The sequence below is a fragment of the Ustilago hordei genome, assembly GCF_900519145.1.
Source record: "Ustilago hordei strain Uho2 genome assembly, contig: UHO2_contig_01, whole genome shotgun sequence".
Lineage (NCBI taxonomy): Eukaryota > Fungi > Basidiomycota > Ustilaginomycetes > Ustilaginales > Ustilaginaceae > Ustilago > Ustilago hordei.
This window is the reverse complement of record NW_024545270.1, coordinates 1302793-1321943: the sequence shown is the minus strand read 5'-3', so window position 1 is coordinate 1321943 and position 19151 is coordinate 1302793. Positions and strand designations below refer to the sequence as shown.

Sequence of the window (19151 nt, the reverse complement as noted above, 5' to 3'; positions counted from 1 at the left end):
ATTGGTTCTAACTGCATGCTCAGGTGATGATTCCATATTAGTGGCTCCTGTCCTCACGATGGAGTCTATAGCCACGAAAGGAATCAAAGATCTGGCCAGAATCTTCCAGCCTCTGGATCCAGAGCTTCAGGAGATCCATCTAAGGAAGCCGTTCGAGATCAGAGACAGCTTGTGGTATAGTGGCAGATGATTGGTTATCCCCAAGGTAACAATGCCAGGGAAGACCAACAACTGTTGTTTGTGAAGTGCCAAAGAAGTTGATGGGCAGTCATTGTCTGTAGAACATTTGCGATTCATGTTCATGTCTCAATGTCATGATGGCATCACAGCTGGACATGTGGGACGAGATGCTACCATTAAGTCGGCCCAATGACACTATTGGTGGCCAAACATGTCAGCCTGGATTGCTGATTATGTTGCAAGTTGCCAAGTGTGTGCCAGATATAAGGCTCCTCGCCATCACCCATATGGCTTGCTGCAGCCACTTGCTACCCTGGACAGGCCATGGGGCTCAATATCCTTGGACTTCATTGAAGGATTACCACCCTCAAAGGGATATGATTCAATCCTGGTCATTGTCAACAGATTGACCAAGTTTGCTATTCTGGCCCCTACATACAAAATGGTCACAGTGAAACAGACTGCTGTGCTGCTATGGGGATATCTGGTTAGACACTTTGGTTATCCAGATCACATGGTCTCGGACTGAGGCAGGTGTCAGGGGTCTCGCGCCTGAAACCCAGGTCGGTCTGTCGAGATACTCGGTGACTATCAAACTGTGCAACAGCTATTGTCTCGGTATCGGTGACTATCAAGTTGTGCAGTGACAGCAGGTGGCATTCGTTGTATATACTATCGTAGGTTTCGGCTGACCTCTGTGGACACTCCATTCAGGGGTAGCTCGGCACGATCAATATCAATGCTTCGGTTATGATGACACCAAGGTCTGGTGTGAGTGTTGATGATGATGAGGTTGATGGTGTTGGTGATGAGATTGGTGATGTCGATGATAATGAGGTTGATGGTGTTGGTGATAAGGTTGGTGGCATCAACACGAGTGTCCAGTGTGTTGACTTGATGCTTGAAGTGATCCCCAGACCGCAGTGGACTACTGCCTTCGGTTCTATCTTGATCCAGACCGCTAACCTGCTATGGGCGCCTTCGGACATCAGGTAGTGGTGATACAACACACACACTACGATGAGGAGCAACCTTGATAGATTGCTGCCCTGCTGACTGTAACTAATGAGTACTTATGTTTCTAAAGTATTGACTAGTTGTATGGTGAGTAGAGTGGATGAGGATCCACTCAACCTATGATGATGAGAAAGCATGGTTATATACCTCTTCACAGCATTGCCAGCGATGCTGCTCCTGCTCTCTCTCCAGAGAGTACCTTCTTCATCGAGTACTGCTCAGGGGCCTCTCCTGCTTGGCACCCCTGTGCCTCTTGAGTGGTGTCGACTCCTTCGACACTGCTCCTCCTCCTCATGACCTGGTGTCGACTCCTTCGACACTGCTCCTTCTCCTTTGATCAGTGACAGTTCCTTTGGCTCTTGTCTCTCGAGCCCCTGAGTGGTAACCATCTGCATGCTCCTTGAGCTTGGTCCTCCTCGTGGCTGTGCCTGCTCCTTGAGCTTGGTCCTCTTCGTGGCTGTGCCTGCTCCTTGAGCTTGGTCCTCCTCGTGGCTGTGCTTGGCCCTCCTTTGCATGTGAGTCCGTAGGAATCCATGGTCTCCATGGAGACTGCACTACGACCATGCTCTCTACTGGTATCGACTAGATCTTCGATACCTGTGCTCCTTCCATATGAACCAGTGTCCCTCCTGCTCTTGAGCATCCAGGCCCATGACAGCAGGCAGTTTATCTCAGGAGCATGGAAAACATTTGCTGATCAAATGGGTATGAAACATTCGCTCAGCACTGCTTATCATCCTCAAATGGATGGGCAAACAGAAAGGGTCAACCAAGTAGTAGAGCAGTACCTTCGTATGTACTGCAACTATGAACAGAATGACTGGGCTAGCCTGCTCGACACTGCAGCATTTGTGTACAACAATACCATGCACAATAGCATCGGTGTGTCACCATTTTTCGCATGTTATGGATGGAACCCAAAAGCCCATCCTGATATTCCCCAACACCTAGGAGTGAACGACCCTGAACATTCTGAGTACTTGCTTGATGGCAAGGAGCACTGCAAGTACCTCCAAGAACAGATTAGGGAAGCACAGCGCTGAACAGTGGACCATTATAACAGGAGACACAAAGACATCGAATTCAAGGTTGGTGACATGGTATACATCAATCGCAAGAACTGGAAGACCAGACAACCGACACCAAAGCTGGACACCAGGTTCGCAGGACCATATCCAGTTCAGGAAAGGGTAGGACATCGAGCCTATAGGATTACATTACCAGCGAACCTCCGAGTTCACGATGTGTTCCATGTGTCATTGCTCAAACCAGCTAGGAACAGTTCCATCCCTCAACGATCGACACAACCAATTGTACCACCGCTACCAGACAAGGACCTTGACTTCGAAGTTGAAGCCATTACCGGCAAACGGTTACACAATGGGGTGACAGAATACAAAGTGCTTTGGAGGGGGTACCCAGAGGAGGCTGCCTCTTGGGAACCATTGTCGCATCTCAACTGTCTTGACCTCATCCAGGAGTATGAGGTTTCGGCGGGGGGACGAAACTAACAAACACGAGGAAGAGGTGAAAGCGGTAAGGAAGGAGTTGGGACAGATTTGAGCGAAATCTGCGAGAGTAGAGGCACTATTACAGATTTTGCGGAAATCAGTAGTTGAAGTAGCGGTATGACAGCCTTTCACAACAAAACAGGAAGCAGTGGTTTTCTCACTCACATGAGAAACCAGAGACGAAGTAACCAATGAAACGAGGTCACAGGTATCACACAAGGGTCAGGACACAGGCTCAGAGTGATCACAAGGAAAACTACATTCAGGGTGCAACTATGTCACTATACATCGACATAGCCAGAGGGGATGGAGGGAGTGGCAAGGGCCACACGAGTCCACCACTCGTCAATTGTAGGCTCCACCCATGAGTCGATGGGGTCGGGAGGACCACCAGATTCCATCACGGACTCATGGGGTTGGCGCTTGGAAAACAAACAGTCATGATGCTCAACATAGGACTGGAGCATACGAAGGAGTGAGCTTACCAAGTCTTGGCAGCAGAGGTGCCAAATCATGCGCATCGCTGACACCCAGTCTTGAGTCATGACTGGGTCAATTGTCCGTTCCTGGGAATGAACAAGACCAGGGTCATCGCCATCAGCCACAGTCAGGTGAGCTTGCTCAGCCTGATGCGAGCCCCGCTGCTGCAAGCTGGGAGTCCCATCACCAGGGTACTCCATGCCCGGGTGGGCAGGGATGGTATGCTCGCAATGCCCCAAGCCAGCTAGATAGCAATGGGTACAGGTGCAAGGAATTCTGTTGCACTCACCAAAAGGATTGGTGAAGGCGGAAGCAAAACAACTGAGAAAAGCAAAAGTAGTGTTAGCATTGGAAGGGTAGGAAGAGCATGAGGAATAGGAACTTACAGAGTACCCAGATTGAAACACCATCAGCACTGCCAACTGGGCCAGGGCATGCAACCCTCGGTAAGATGCAGCATGACCAACCGGTGTAGACGACACTCAGGCAAGGAGCCAGTGGGCACATCCCAGTCCAAAGGTAAGTACCGGTCAGCAATCCAAGCCATGAGCTCGGCCACAAAGAACCTCTTGGACCATCCGGTGATCTCTCCATTCGTCAGTAGATGACAATCGGGAGGGGGAAGGGGAGGAGTCCGATGATCTACCCAGCGAGGAGGAGGGGTCAATGGCTGGACCTCCAGCCGATAAACAGGGGTACTTGGATGATCGGCATCCAAGACCACATCGATGACCTCATCAGCCATAGGAGGAGGAGTGGGGGAGCAAGCCAGCTCAGCCTCCCATGCCACCTGACACTCTGGGGTTGTCACCTCTACAGTGGGACACCTCGCATCTACTTCGTACAGGTCAATCTCCGGAGAAGCCGGAGAGTAATTGTTCCCCACGAGAGAAGGGGCAGTGCTGGCCAAAAGGGGGGAGGGAAGGGAACTGGGGGTGATGACATCATCATCCATCCCCAGGAAAAGAGGTACCAGCGGCGACTGAGCTACTGGAGAAGCCAGAGGATCAGCTGCTGGAGGAGGAGGGAGAGATTTGGCTGCAGAAGTCGATCCCTCACGAGGATGAAGCTGGACCAGGATCTGACGACATCTTGCAGGAGTGGTAGTCCCATCGGAGGAGGGTGCACTCACGGCAGCCTGCGAGCAGGTTCAATATCATGAAGAAACCATGTTGTGCATTGAGTTGGGTGGCGAGGACATGGATGGGTAATGATGAAGGAAGACATGACTCAGTACCTGCCTCAATGGAGCTCGGCTCTTAAGAGGGGGGTAATGTCATGGGCCTAGGTGCACAGAACGAGGAAAGACCGAAGTTCATATGAAGGTAGCACAGGAATCATGGAATCAGGTAGATTGGAGGAGCTGTGACAAAGTTAACCAAGATCGGTAGTAGAATCAGCTCTATGGCAGATCACAGCAAAATTGGCATGAGCATCGTCGATATCATGAATCCCACCAGAATCTGCAGCAAGCAAGATCGTGTGGCAGATTCCATGGAGATTGGTAGTAAGGATGTCTGTATGACAATTCACATGTGAGAGGGACCAAGCTCAGTGACACGCGGATGGTTACCACTCAGGGGCCCACAGGACAGGAGTAGAAGAGAACCGTCATCAGTCAAAGGAAGGAGATCTGTGTATAGGACACCAGCGAAAGGGACATGAAGAGGAGGAGCAGTGTCGATGAAGTCGACACAGCTCAGGAAAGACAGGAGGGACAAGGCTTGAAACGGAGAAGGTGCCTCCTTGGAGATCCCTGTGCAGTACTCGATGAGGAGGGTACCCTCTGGAGAGAGGGAGCAGGAGCAGTGTCACTGGCGACGCTGCGAAGAGGTATATAGTCCTACCTCCTCGTCACAAATGGTCGAGTGGATCCTCATCCACTCTACACTCATCAAGCAACTAGCATTACTTCAAGCAATAAGTAACAATAGTTCACAGTCAGCATAGTAGTAATCAACAGATTGCTCCTCATTGAAGTGCGTGTGTTGTATCACCGTTTCCTGACGTCCGAAGGCGGTTTGTAGCAACCAGCAGTCCGGATAACCATAGAACCGAAGGCAGACGTCCACTGCGGCCTGGGGATCACTTCAAACGTTAGTCGACACACTGGACACTCGTGTCGGCATCAACAATCCATACTCACACCAGACCATTGGTGTCAATATCAAGCTCATTTAGAGTCATATCATAGTCTGATCGTGCCGAGCTACCTCTGGATGGAGTGTCCACAGCAGTTAGTTGAAATCTGTCACTACGACAATACAACTACAGATTCTAACGAGAAAGGTGACAGAGAAGGCTCTGTCGCATATTTCACTAAGAATCGAAATACCATTAACACTGTCACATAATTTGACAGAATCGGTGATAGTACTGATACTACTACTGATCTCAGGTTTCAGGCATGTGACCGCTGATAGTGAGTACCCTCTTCGTCGAGTACTGCACAAGGATCTCCAAGGAGGCACCTCCTCCATATTGAACCTTGTCCCTTCTGTCTTTCCTGAGCTGTGTTGACTTCATTGACACTGCTCCTCCTCTTCATGTCCCTCTTGCTGGTGTCCTATACACAGCTCTCCTTCCTTTGACTGGTGATGGTTCTCTTCTACTCCTGTCCTGTGGGCCCCTGAGTGGTAACCGACCATGTGTTACTGAGCTCGATCCCTCTCACATGTGAATCATCGTACAGACCTCCTTACTACCAATCTCCACAGAATCTGCCACACAATCTCGTGTACTGTGGATTCTGGTGGGATTCATGATATCGACAATGTTCATGCTGATTTCGCTGTGATCTGCCATAGAGCTGATTCTACTACCGATCTCAGTGAACTTTGTCACAGCTCCTACAATCTACCCAATTCCACGATTCCTGTGCTACCTTCATATGAACTTCGGTCTTTCCTCGTTCTGCGCACCCAGGCCCATGACATCCTCCTCATATGACTTCAGTTCTTCCTGCTTCCTACGCATCCGGTCCCATGACACATCAGAGAGCAACATTGAGCACAAAGAACTATATACTGAATGATCAGGGCTGAGATCACAAAGGAGAAGACCAGAGCCAGTCTGTGAGAAAGTCTTCTTTATGGCAATGTATTGACTCTCAAGCCAGCACAGCTTGGTCTTGACATGACTACCACCATTTGTGATGTTGCTATTGGCAAAGTTCTCCTCAAAGATCTGCTTGTAGAGCATCTCCTTGCTTGTCTTCAATGCTTTCTCTTGCTTTTTTGTTGAGCAACCTTTGAGTAGCAACCTCTGATAGTAGTCACTGTCAAAAAGGATGGTGACAAGTCACAAGACTTTGTTGTTATCCCAAACAAAGTATTTCCCACTGTCCATGTCCTGGTTTCAATATCTGTTTTCTCTAGCAGCTGGCCTTGCACAATTTGAGGTGGTAGATGTGCTGGGTGGCTTGGGTGTCTGACACAATTGCTCAGGATCTGCTAAACCTTCTTCAATGGCAAGCTCCATCTGCAAAAGGTATGGGTTGACATAGCTGATGTTGTTGCAATGATTGGTGAACATGCGACAACTGGTGGACATAATTGATGAAGTTGAGGGCAGAGAGAGAGGTTGTAAGGTGGTGGCTAAACAAAAAGAAACTTCTACTCTGTGCAGAAAGGGACAAGGAGAGGAGTCAAGTGAAAGGGTTTTGCTCAGAAGAAAGGGTTCATGTGAAGAAAGCTGTGCAGGAAAAGTGGAGGTATTCATGTGAGTGGATCATGTGTAACATCACATACAACATCACATGAGTGAAAACTCAGGTCCAATCGTGAAAACTCTGCTGCATCAGTACTACTGAAGCAGTGTTTTCAAAAATTGGAGTATTTTCCTAAATGGTGGAGCTTATGTAAGCAATGAATATTCAACGCAATTGAAATCTCAAAAAAAAAAAACTTGAGTTTTCGAAAAAATAAAATATTTAAAACCCCTAGTCTCGCTTGGACCAAGTTTTAACCAGGATCAAACATTCACATGTTGGAAACCTAAGTCGTTTCGGTCCCAATACTGGTGATTGGGGAGAGTCTAAGTACGATGTCACTGCTAGTTTATAGACAGAACAAAATATACTCAATTGACTGAGGGAATGTGGCAAGAGCCTAGTGCTCTCTGTGAGATATACAGTACATGCATAAACTGTCCCATAATTTTACATGTCACCATACATCACTCTAATGCTCAATAGCTATAAGTTGTATTGCCACACTGTCTGATATCATCTGAAAGCCCTGCTTCTTCTCTCCAAGACTGTGTAATTGATATTGACATTGACTAAAAAAATTGTGCTATGAAGAAGAGCCAAATTTTATTTTATTGTGGGACAGTTTATGGAGTGCTCCTCAAGAACACCTTAGTACTTTGTATTCCCTCCTTTGGCCTTCAGAACCACCTTGATGCAGTCTGGCATGCTCTCTATTAGTCTCCTACATGTCTCTGGAGTGATTGCTGTCCATTCAGCTTTGCATCTCTTGAGCAGTTCATCCCTGGACTTCACAATCATACTATACCATGAAAGTTGCATTTTGAGATGGTGCCAGAGGTGTTCAATTGGGTTCAAGTCCAGTGACTGCCCTGGCCATTGCATAACCTTAATGCTATTGCCTTCCAACCACAGTTTTGTCTTCTTTGAGATGTGTTTCAGGTCATTGTCTTGCTGAAATGTGACATCAGTGTATGCATGCTGAAGCCACAAATCTGAGATTGTTTTTAAAAGCTTGTCATTCAAGATATCAATGTATTGGTCTGAATTCATTGAACCCAGCACCAAGTGCATACCTCTGACCCCTTCCCATGTCATACAGCCCCAGATCATGATGGAGCCACTGCTGAACTTGACAGTTGGCCTGACAAGCTTACTGTTGAAGCTGGCATTCTTAATCCAACAGAACTGCTTACCATCCAGTCCAAAGAAGTTGATCTTCATCTCATCAGACCATACCACATTCTTCCAATCCTCAACAGTCATGTCCTTGTGCTCATTAGCAAATTTGAAATGGGCTTTGCAATGTCTCTTGAGTAGCTTCGGTTTTTTCACTAACCTTTGTGCTTTGTAACAACAGTAATGAAGTGCTTTTCTTACTGTCATTGGGCATGCTTTGATTTGAAACATCTCCTGCAGTGCATGACATGCTTTCCTGACTGTGGAGGTTGAATTGAGCTTGAAATAGTGATCCAGGAAGTGAACATGATGAGGCTGAAGTTTTCTCAGCTGGCCCCCCTTTGACTTTGGAACATCAGCAGAGGTGCTTTTGCTGTTGTGATTCACTGTAGACTTGCTCATACCAAGTTGTTCTACAACTGAATGGATAGATTCACCATTTTTGGGTGTGAAAGAGTGCCAATCAGCACCTCTCTGGGGTGGTTATTGGCATGATGGTATAGATATGATGGTGTCAGACTGGAAGTGCTGCCAGATTGCTCACAGTCATCTGATTGAGCTGAAACTTTCCACATCACTACTTTCAATGTGTATGAAGGTGCCCACCAAGTTACATTGCAAGTTTCATTGTAGTCAAAAGCCCACAAGGTCAGGAATGGAGTGGTGTCACTATTTGGGAGCATGCTCCATAAACTGTCCCACAATAAAATAAAATTTGGCTCTTCTTCATAGCACAATTTTTTTAGTCAATGTCAATATCAATTACACAGTCTTGGAGAGAAGAAGCAGGGCTTTCAGATGATATCAGACAGTGTGGCAATACAACTTATAGCTATTGAGCATTAGAGTGATGTATGGTGACATGTAAAATCTTGGGACAGTTTACATGTGTGCTGTATATATCTAGTGGGGAGCTTGAGGCTCCTGCCACTTTCATTCTTCAGTCAATTGAGTATATTTCTTTCTGCCTTAAAAGAGTAGTGGCATCATGCTTAGACTATCCCCAATCGCCAGTATCAGGACCCAAACAACATCAAAACTTCCCCAGGTTATGAGCCCAACAAGCCAATACACTATTACATCAGCATGTCAAATGTTAACTATTCCATCTACAGTGCCTTTGCTGCTCCTGTGCAAAGCCTCCTGCAATGACTGCCCCAGCTACATCAAGACCAATTCAATTGAGTCATGGAAGAGGAAACTTATGGCACCCCCAATGCACCTAAAGATGGCCAACTACTAAAGTTCGCCTTCAATAATGACAAGGAGCAGATAATCTCACATCTGTCCATCATGATCGAGTGTGTTAGCATACTCTACCAAGTAATGCATGATCTTGGTCTATTCACCAACCGTTTCGAGCTTGGAAAGCAAATGTGTGCTAGAGTAAACCTCTTCATTGCCAATGAAGAGTGGAATTCCACTTGCATCCTTGACTTCAAGATTGCAGGTTCAGTCAAAGCCATCTGCAATACTGAGGAATCTAACCATCTGGTTAAGAGTGAAGCCCTGGCATCAGCTAGAAGTGACACTCCCACCCTCAACTCAAATGTCACCAACCATTGTCTGATTGGTCATGAAGCCATGCCAGGCCCTACCCCTGAGCTCAGTGCACTCATGAACCACCACCTAAAGGTGCTTTTGGGCCTGAATGACAAAATGAAATGGGACAAATGAGACCTCCTCAATCCAAGGTCAGTCTCGGTACATGCATGGTGACACAAGTTATTTGCAATGCTGTCCATAGTGTCACAGGGCCAGCGCAGAGATCATAAGCAGCCGTGCTGTGCAGCCACCGAAATGAGCTCAGTGCATAGGAAGCAGAACTGGTCAAGACCCAGGGGCTCTGACCAATCTCATCAAGGATGGATGGACAAAGAGCTGGGGGCAAAACCTCATCAAGAATGGTCAAGACAGTGGGTTGCAGGAAGTTTCACTGAGGCTGGCCCAAGATGAAGTGGATCAATTGGTCTCACAATGAGATGAAGATGCTCCAGTAAGACCATAAGGCCAGCCACTGGGGATAGGGGATGAGAAGACCTTGCCACCCAATGTGGTGGGAGAGTAACCCCTGAGTATGATTAAGGCAGCATAGGAGGATCACTGCCTCAGCCAGAGGAGTAGGAGCAGGAAGGACTGGGATGCCAAAGGAGCCAGATAGACAAGGGTGGATGGAGAGGCCACACCCCTGCAAGGAGGGGGGCCATGGTGGAGTCAACACCATGGCACAAACATATATATACACCCCCCCATCATAGTGAATGAGTGGATCTGGCATCCACTCTATTCTTAGCTAACTATACTCTACTGTAATGCATATTTATTTGTTCTGTCACATAGTTGCAATCACAGGCCATTGCTACTAATCCAAGCATGTGTGTTGTATCACCCCTCACTGATGTCATCTGTAGGCAGTAGTTACTACAGTCAAGATATCTATCTCTCCGAAGGCAGTACCCATACTGCAGTCCAGGCTTCTCTCACCAACTTGCCATCTGATCATTGGCACCTTGAACACTCATGTTGAGTCGACAGATTATCACCCCATATATTAAGTGTTCTGCAACAAGCAGGAACCAACTGTGCTGTGTTACCACTGAACTGAGTGTTCACAGTGGTTAGCCAAAACTTATTGAACAAACAATCCTTCAAGCAGTGTCAGTGAAAGTGGCTGACAGGTGCATACTCAAGAGCACTCACTGAAACTGGTTGAAATCAACCAAGCCAGTAGTTTTCGGGTTCCAGGCTTACGACCGCTGACATCATCCACTGCGGTCCGGGGATCACTCAGTCACTCAGTTGGCACACTGGACACTTGTGTCGGCACAACCTCATCAGCACCAGACCTTGGTGCTCATCATGTAACTATAGTTATTGATTGTGCCAAGCTACCTCTGGACAGAGTGTCCACAGCAGTTAGTTGAAACCTGCAATAACAATCAAGCTATCACATATTTGAGCAAGAGAAGTCATAGAAGCCTTCTATGACAGATTTCAACAAGAATAATAATAAATGGCCTTTTACCACATATCTCGAGAAGATCAGTAGTAGGCGCATTTCTACTACAGATATCAGGTTTCAGGTGCACGACCTCTGACACCAGTGTGATTGCTAACTGCTGGAAGCATTCCTCGAACGTTTGACGGAGTTGAGCTGTGACTGTTTGGATTATGGCTTCGATGTCCATGCTGGTTGTTAATGGTGTGTTAGTGATTTTGGGGTCAGGGTTGGGCCTCTCCCCCAGTTCTGAAGTTGTGTCCGGGTCGCGAGAGGAGCGAGTGAAAGGAGGCATGTTTGAAGGTGTTTGTTGTTGGATTCGTAGTTGAGAAGCTTTGGGCATGTGGTGAGAACGACTCTTGTCACCATGCGCTGCAGCGCAGTCGCAAGATGAGGTTGTGAATCAATGATATTGCAGAAGGTAGTGAGGCTTAGCGACGAGGAGAGCGATATCTAGTCTGACCACAAACATCCCGGCCGAGAGGCCAAAACGAGTGTGGCGCGAGACAATCCGGTCCTATGACAGCTCTCTGGATCTCATACCGAAGGCAGTCATTCACTGCGGTCTGGTTACCTTTCAATCAATCAACTCATTTGTGTGACTGTCGACACTACAGACACTTGTGTCAAGACAGACATTATTGCCACACAACCTGGTGTGGTCGAAGTAGGTTCTCTAGGACCTTGATTGTGCCACACTACCACTGGACAGAGTGTCCACAGCAGTTAGTCAAAATCTGTGCTAACTCATTGTTATAATCTATTTTAATGAGAAAGGTCATAAAGGGCTTTTACAATAGATTTTGCCAGGAACAATTCTAGTCAGTTTTTACAATAGATTTCAGGCTCCAGGTGCACGACCGCTGACACACCACAGGAAGTGACCCATCTCACTCCAACAAGTTCGGAGACAGTGGTAAGGTATATATATGCTTGTACGGTCACATCCCATCATAGAAAATACAAGCATTCTTAAGAAGTCATATGCCTGTGGTAAGAGAGCCTGATCTGTTGAAAGATAGGGCTCTTATCTACGCTTATCAGGTGATGCCTGTCATGGGCCTGGATGCTCAAGAAGCAGGAGGGTCACTGGTTCATATGGAAGGAGCACAGGTATCAAAGATCTAGTTGATACCAGTAGAGAGCATGGTTGTAGTGCAGTCTCCATGGAGACCATGGACTCCTATGGACTCACATGCAAAGGAGGACTGAGCCATATGCGAGGAGGGCCAGGCACAGCCATAAGGAGGACCAAGCTCAAGGAGCAGGCACAGCCACAAAGAGGACCAAGCTCAAGGAGCATGCAGATGGTTACCACTCAGGGGCTCAAGAGACAAGAGTCCAAGGAGTCAACACCAGGTCATGAGGAGGAGGAGCAGTGTCGAAGGAGTCGACACAGCTCAAGAGGCACAGGGGTGCCAAGCAAGCAGGAGAGGCCCCTGAACAGTACTCGATGAAGAAGGTACTCTCTGGACAGAGAGCAGGAGCAGTGTCGCTGGCGACACTGTGAAGAGGTATATAACCATGCTTTCTCATCATCAAAGGTCGAGTGGATCCTCATCCACTCTACTCACCATACAACTAGTCAATACTTTAGAAACAAAAGTACTCATTAGTTTTCAGTCAGCATAGCAGCAATCTATCAAGGTTGCTCCTCATTGTAGTGTGTGTGTTGTATCACCACTACCTGACATCCGAAGGCACCCCATAGCAGGTTAGTGGTCTGGATATAGATAGAACCGAAGGCAGTAGTCCACTGTGGTCCGGGGATCACTTCAAGCATCAAGTCAACACACTGGACACTCATGTTGATGCCACCAACCTCATCACCAACACCATCAACCTCATTATCATCAACATTCACCAACCTTATCACCAACACCATCAACCTCATCATCATCAACCCTCACACCAGACCTTGGTGTCATCACAACCTACATATTGATATTGATCATGCCAAGCTACCCCTGAACGGAGTGTCCACAGAGGTCAGCCAAAACCTACAATAGTATATACCCAATCGCCACCCATCGTGCAACTTGATAGTCGCCGAGTGACTAACTTGTCAAGACCGAAACCGAGACAATAGCTGTCGCACAGTTTGATAGTCACCGAGTATCTCGACAGACCGACCTGGGTTTCAGGTGCGAGACCCCTGACAATGCCAATCTAAGCACAGTGTTCATGCTATTGAGCTAAAACACTATACTATATTGACTTAAGGGAAGAACATAGTGGTAGCCTTGAGCTCTCTACTAAATGTCTATATACAGTAGTGGTACATGAGCATAAGTGGGAGCATTCCACCTAATGTCAACAAGTGGGACCCAGTTGTCCCCAATCTCTGCTATATTGGCTCCACCTGATCTATGATCAGATCTGCTTTCCCTGATTGTATTCCAGATCGATTCTGCCCGATCTCCTGTCATTTAGCTTCCTTCTGGTTCGTTATCTTTAGCATGATCATATTGAGAATGACGATCCAATATGATGATGTTGGTTGATGTAAGCTGATACGAAAGGGATCAGGCGAAGGATGACCTGATCAGAGAACAAGGATCAGGTACAACCTTGTCCTGCTCATTGTCAGACCTTGTCATTAAGTAGGATGTACCCACATTGGGCAGGTGCCACTCATACTGTAAATATATCAAGTGGAGAGCTCGAGGCTCCTGCCACATTCTTTTCTTAGTCAATTGAGTAAACATGTTTCTGTCCTAAAACAGCAGTGACATTGTGCTCCGACTCTCACCAATCGCCAGTCATCGGGACCCGTGCGATCCACATTTTCTCAGATCGTGTCTCCGAAGACAGAGCATAAGTTAAATTTAGATGCGACGGTCCAGAGGCCACAGTCAGGCACTCTTATAGTCGGGTGATCTAAGTAAAAGGACTGTTTTTTATTATTATTATCAATGTGAGGGGCTAAAACTTAGTGTATATATACCTTAACGGCTGGCCATGCTCACTCTTGATTCACATCTCGTATTATCTCCCAGTGGGTTGCCTTGTCATCACTTCACCACTGTTGTCATACCAACATACCCCCTGCATGCTTTGGTGTCAGGCCTCATGCATAGGCTGCATGTGCTTTCATGAGTTTTGTGTCAGCCTCATCCCTGTCATCACTTTGCATTGCTCCTACCTTCCTGCACTCGATACTCTGATCTAACATGTCATCAGTTGGAAATATCGCGGTATCTTCAACTGCATAATACCTTGTTATCTTCATTTATATTCGAACCCTTTGAGAAGAACTCACACTTGCCCCCCGAGCTGGGACCTGCATGAAAACAGCCCCGGACGAACTCAATTTCACCCGTGAGCACCTCCTTCCTTCGCCCCTCTCCACCATCTCAACATCTCCATCATTCGATCCATTGACAGCCTCAAGATGCCAGGATACACATTAGCAGTCATCGGATGCGGTACAATGGGCGTAGCCATCCTTTCGGGTGTGCTTGACTCGCAACGCTCCCAGCAAGCCCAAGCTGCCGCTTCAATGGCATCGTCCGTCTCCTCTTTGCACAATTCTTCAGCAGGCGACGACCTCACCGAACTACCCAATCGCTACATCGCCACTGTCAACCGAGTTGAATCGGTCCGTCGGCTTAAGAAGACCTTCGCTCAATATCCCGACATCGAGATCCACGCAGGCAAGAACGTCCAAGCAGCCCGTGATGCCGACGTCATCTTGCTCGGTTGCAAACCTCAAATGGTCCAAGACATTATCACTGAAGAAGGAATCAAAGAAGCGCTTGATGGCAAACTCGTCATTTCCATCTGTGCCGGTCTTCGTATCTCGCAGATGACAGAATGGGTCACTCCCAAGACAAAAGTCGTTCGAGCTATGCCCAACACTCCGTGCAAGATCAGGGAGGGAATGACCATCCTCACTCCTCTCTCGCCCAACCTGCCCAATGCTAAGCTCGACCGCAGCATCTTGCTTTCTATCTTCAGCGCAGTGGGCAAAAGCAGGTTTTTGGACGAGAAGCATTTCGATGCATGCACTGCGCTGGCCGGATCGGGTCCAGCTTTCGCATGCGTGTTCTTGGAAGCAATGGCAGATGGAGGTGTAATGATGGGTTTGCCGAGAACAGAAGCGTTGGAGCTGGCAGCGCAGACAATGCAGGGAGCTGCAAGGATGGTTATGCAGAGTGGAATGCATCCTGCTGCTATCAAGGATTCGGTCACTACTCCTGGTGGATGCACGATTGCTGGTCTGCTCAACTTGGAGGATGGCAAGGTTCGAAGCACGGTGGCGAGAACGATCCAGGCTGCTGCTGAACATGCTAGTGGTCTTGGGCAGACGGAGAAATGATCCCATTCTCCAACTCTGAATTCTCAACGTCACCTTCATTCATATCAGGCAAGTTTCAGTATCCATTGCAATGTTATAGATTTCGAAAAAGTGCATGATGTTGCGGCAAATGCCCGTGTATGCTTGTCTATCGTGAAGGACTCTGCCACGATCTGCATTTAGCAGTATTGTGGTTTGGCCGTTGACTAGTCTATGTACTGTACCCCAGTACAGCTAAAGGGAATTTAGGCCTTGCAAATCAACCCATGCTCATCCAACACAGCCAACTGCGCACCCAAACACCATCCCATCTCCGTCCCACCAAGCTTCTTGGCAATACTGATCTCCCTATCGCTGCCCAACTCGTAACCCAGACTTAATAATCCATGCATGAAGCTCAGATCCAAACAAGTCTCTGGCCTGTCTTCGAGCTCGGCTATCGCTGCCGCGCCGAACCCTTGTGTGTCGGTCTTTGAGTAAGCGCATGCACGATGAGCGACCGCTTCGAGATCTTTGATCTTGAACTTGGGTCCGAGCCCCAGTGGTTCGAGTCGATCGTAGAAGTATGAAAGAGCAATGATGGGAGCTGTTTTGAAAGTTTCCATGAGCGAAGGTTGGTAGACACCACCGAAAGAGCACGATTTGGAGGTGCAGACTGCGTCTTTGTCCATCATGACTTCGACAAGTCGTCTGCACGCGGGGAAACCGCCGTCAGTGCCGACCATTGTGACGTTGGCATGGGTCTTTTGGTCCGGTTGAGAGATGAGGACGGCTTTGGTTCGGCCGTTGGTAAAGCAAGGGGATGGGATGCGTGTGGTTTCGGGCCGTAAAGAGGTCCATTCGAGTGAGCCTTGAGCACCGTTGTGGGCGGATCCGGCGAGAACAGCTTTAGGATGCGCCAAGCTGTAGGTGAAAGCAGCAAGCGAGTTGATCGACATACGCGCTTGCATCAGACCGTAGCCCAGGTACGAGTTCTGGTAGAGCGTATAAGGCTTAGTACCGAACGCGTTGAGCTGGTAGACGTGCTCGCCTGGCTGCATACCTTGCAGCGCAGAGGTGAAGCTGGGCTCAAAAACGATCTGAGTCGAACCACCGCCCAAGTCCATAACAGCAGCTGTTTCCTGCTTGTTAGGCAAAGAAGAGCCAATGCGGTTGAGAAGGTAGTTGACCGTGATCCAGGCAAAGACACCTTCATCTTTGCCCTCCATGATCTCAACACCCTTGGATGCCTTGGTGCCGTCGGCGATGGGGAAGGGGTATTCGTTCTCGAGCATGTGTCGAACAGCCTTGATGACGTCCTCTGCCTGCTTGCCCGGAAGAAGACGAAGACCAGCAGTCGCCTTGACTGCGACGGGCGTGCACTTTCGCAGCTTGGCGGGAACTCGTTGAAGAGCTGACTTGAGCAGCGGCCTCAAAGAATCGGCAGCCGCTTCTGGGTTGGTACCGTAGTTGCTAAGACCGCCCTTGAGCATCTCGAAATACTCGTCTTCAAGTTCGGGAGATTGGGAGCAGTAGTTGAACCGATAGACGTGGATACGGCTGCCTGTACTTCCAGCATCGATCATGAGTGCGTACTGAACCAGCGGTCGAGGGTTGCCCTTGCGGTCGAGTGGTCTTGGTCCGGTGCCATCGCAGCGGGTCGTCTTGGACGGGTCGGGGTGCAGCGCTGGCTTCTGTCGCACAGTGTGAGCGCTTGTGCCGGTCACAGGTGCCTTTGCTGGTGTCGTCGCAGCAGGCGGGAAAGTGACGCGGAATCCAACAGCGTTCTTGTTCTCCTGATCTGGCTTCGCCTTCCACGGTGCGTTGTTCTGATAAGCCTGCCCGACCTGACCAGCCTTGTCGTTGACGTAGCCGACTACCGCATCTCGCGAGTCCCTCCTGCCAAACAGCACAATCAGCGCCACAAAGCCAAAGAGGAGGAGGGCGAGGCGCCTAGATCCGAGTGGCATTCTTTTTGATGACCACGCACGCGAAGAAATGCCCGCTGCACCGCCTGCTAATGTGTGAGGAGGGTATCCCGAGTGATCCTCGCCGTCAGGCGAAAGTTCGTTGGAAGCGAGAAAAAGAGCTCCAGTCTCGGAGTTGTCGAGATCGACCGAGGAGCGAGAGATGGACTTGGCTCGGTAGTGCTTTTTGCCCGAAGTTGGCGGAGCGCGGCGTGGGCTAGTATGTGAGGGTGAATGAGACATGGAAAGGGTGTATTTCTAGGGGAAATGCACGTCTGTCAAGAGCGTGAGAGGACGCCTGACAGCTGCCTAGAATGGCTGGCGTGAAGCTTGCCAACGACCGTAATAGACGCAGCGAGCGGGGGCGGTCGGGCAAAAGTATCACGAATGGACGTAAGAGTCGAGGTTGATGTCGCGGTCGGTCACTTGTTCCTGCAACCGGAGTCATGCCTCTGCTCGATAGCGAGTCTTGCAAATCTTCCTGAAAGTTCGTGTTGTTCGGCGGAGTATGCAAGCCGTACTCCCGTGGCCGAGTTGGACGACAAAAAGTGAGCTGCAGGACAGTGGCTGTTAGACCTGCATTATAAACACGGGCCAGAGCAGGGACCGGAGCCTGTGCAGCTCCCACTTCTAGCTTCAGGTTTGCTTGTGATGACCATGTTCCGTGCTGCTTGCATCGCATGACGATGACGGCTTGATCATCTTGCAAGCTCCTCCGACAACCGCAAGCATATGCTCGAGCCCATTGAGAAGGGAAGCGTCCTCTCGACCCTCTCACATGTGGCAGCATAGCCGTGCTGAGCATATTCGGAACGTGCCTTAGACGCCCGTGCGCTGTCGGATGACTACGAACCTGGAATTCACGTTTACTGTATTATTTTTTTCATTCTTGTTGGTATGCCAGGCTGCGTGAACAAGTAAGCTTTAGTTGAGGAGACGCGACAAGGTAAAAAATAATTGAAGATAACAATTAATACACGGCGTTATCGGGGTCACGATCAGACTCCCTTTACAACAGCTGTATGTTCTATGTAATGCTAAGTTTTCATAGTGTGAACCTAAATGACAAACACATATATATACTCCATTTGCTGCTCTAGTCCTATCCGAGATGGGATGTGTCACTTCATTCATACTCCTATGTTGCTATGATACTGAGTGCCACTGAGCTGTCGCCATGACAACAATCATGTATATCATTGTGCTTCTCGCTTAAGTAAGCCTCCTGTGCCTCGGTGTCTCGGCCGTGACATGTGCATCTTGCTTGAGTTGCCGATGCATCTTCAACTAAAATTGACTGCAAAATTTTGTTCCCAAAATGGAGAGGGGGGACTTGGGAGTTTCTGGACTCAAATTGCAGAAACAGCCAAGTCCCGGGCTTGAGCTTGTATTTAGTATTTCACCATTACAGCAATTCTGAACACCTCAACTGATTAAGAGTATGAAGCTCAGCAGCTTCCAGCACCCTGCTGTCAGCAAACTGCAAGCAATCAGCATGCCACCCAGGGTAAGACAGCATAGCTCTGCTAGAGCACACCATGCAGATGATCAGGGAACCTCATGCTGACTGGAATGAAGACCAAATCTTGGAGCACACTTTCTCTGTGATGAACCTTCACCCTGTTACTGGGCAGGTGGAAAAGACCCCAAAATGGTACTCAGCATCATCTCACAGATTGTCAAGCTCAACAAGAACAACTGGGCCATCTGGGAGCCCATGTTCATGGACTGCATCCAGCCAGTCAAGAACACTAAATGCATCCTCACTGGAGAGATCCCTAGCAGCCACACTGACTATGACAAAGAACTAGACAGTCACCTGCTGGGCCTC

The 19151-nt window shown here is 48.5% G+C and overlaps 2 protein-coding genes across 2 annotated transcripts; one reads left to right on the top strand and one right to left on the bottom strand.

Moving 5' to 3' along the window:
* Positions 1–14468: 14468 nt before the first annotated feature.
* On the top strand, positions 14469–15395 carry UHO2_00400 (putative PRO3 - delta 1-pyrroline-5-carboxylate reductase; the record flags this gene model as incomplete). The annotated part of the gene is made up of 1 exon (XM_041557020.1): positions 14469–15395. One exon carries the CDS (start codon positions 14469–14471, stop codon positions 15393–15395), a length of 927 nt encoding a protein of 308 aa, XP_041412954.1.
* Positions 15396–15619: 224 nt separating this feature from the next.
* UHO2_00399 (uncharacterized protein) lies at positions 15620–17563 on the bottom strand (the record flags this gene model as incomplete). The annotated part of the gene is made up of 1 exon (XM_041557019.1): positions 15620–17563. One exon carries the CDS (start codon positions 17561–17563, stop codon positions 15620–15622), a length of 1944 nt encoding a protein of 647 aa, XP_041412953.1.
* Between the last annotated feature and the right edge of the window lie 1588 nt (positions 17564–19151).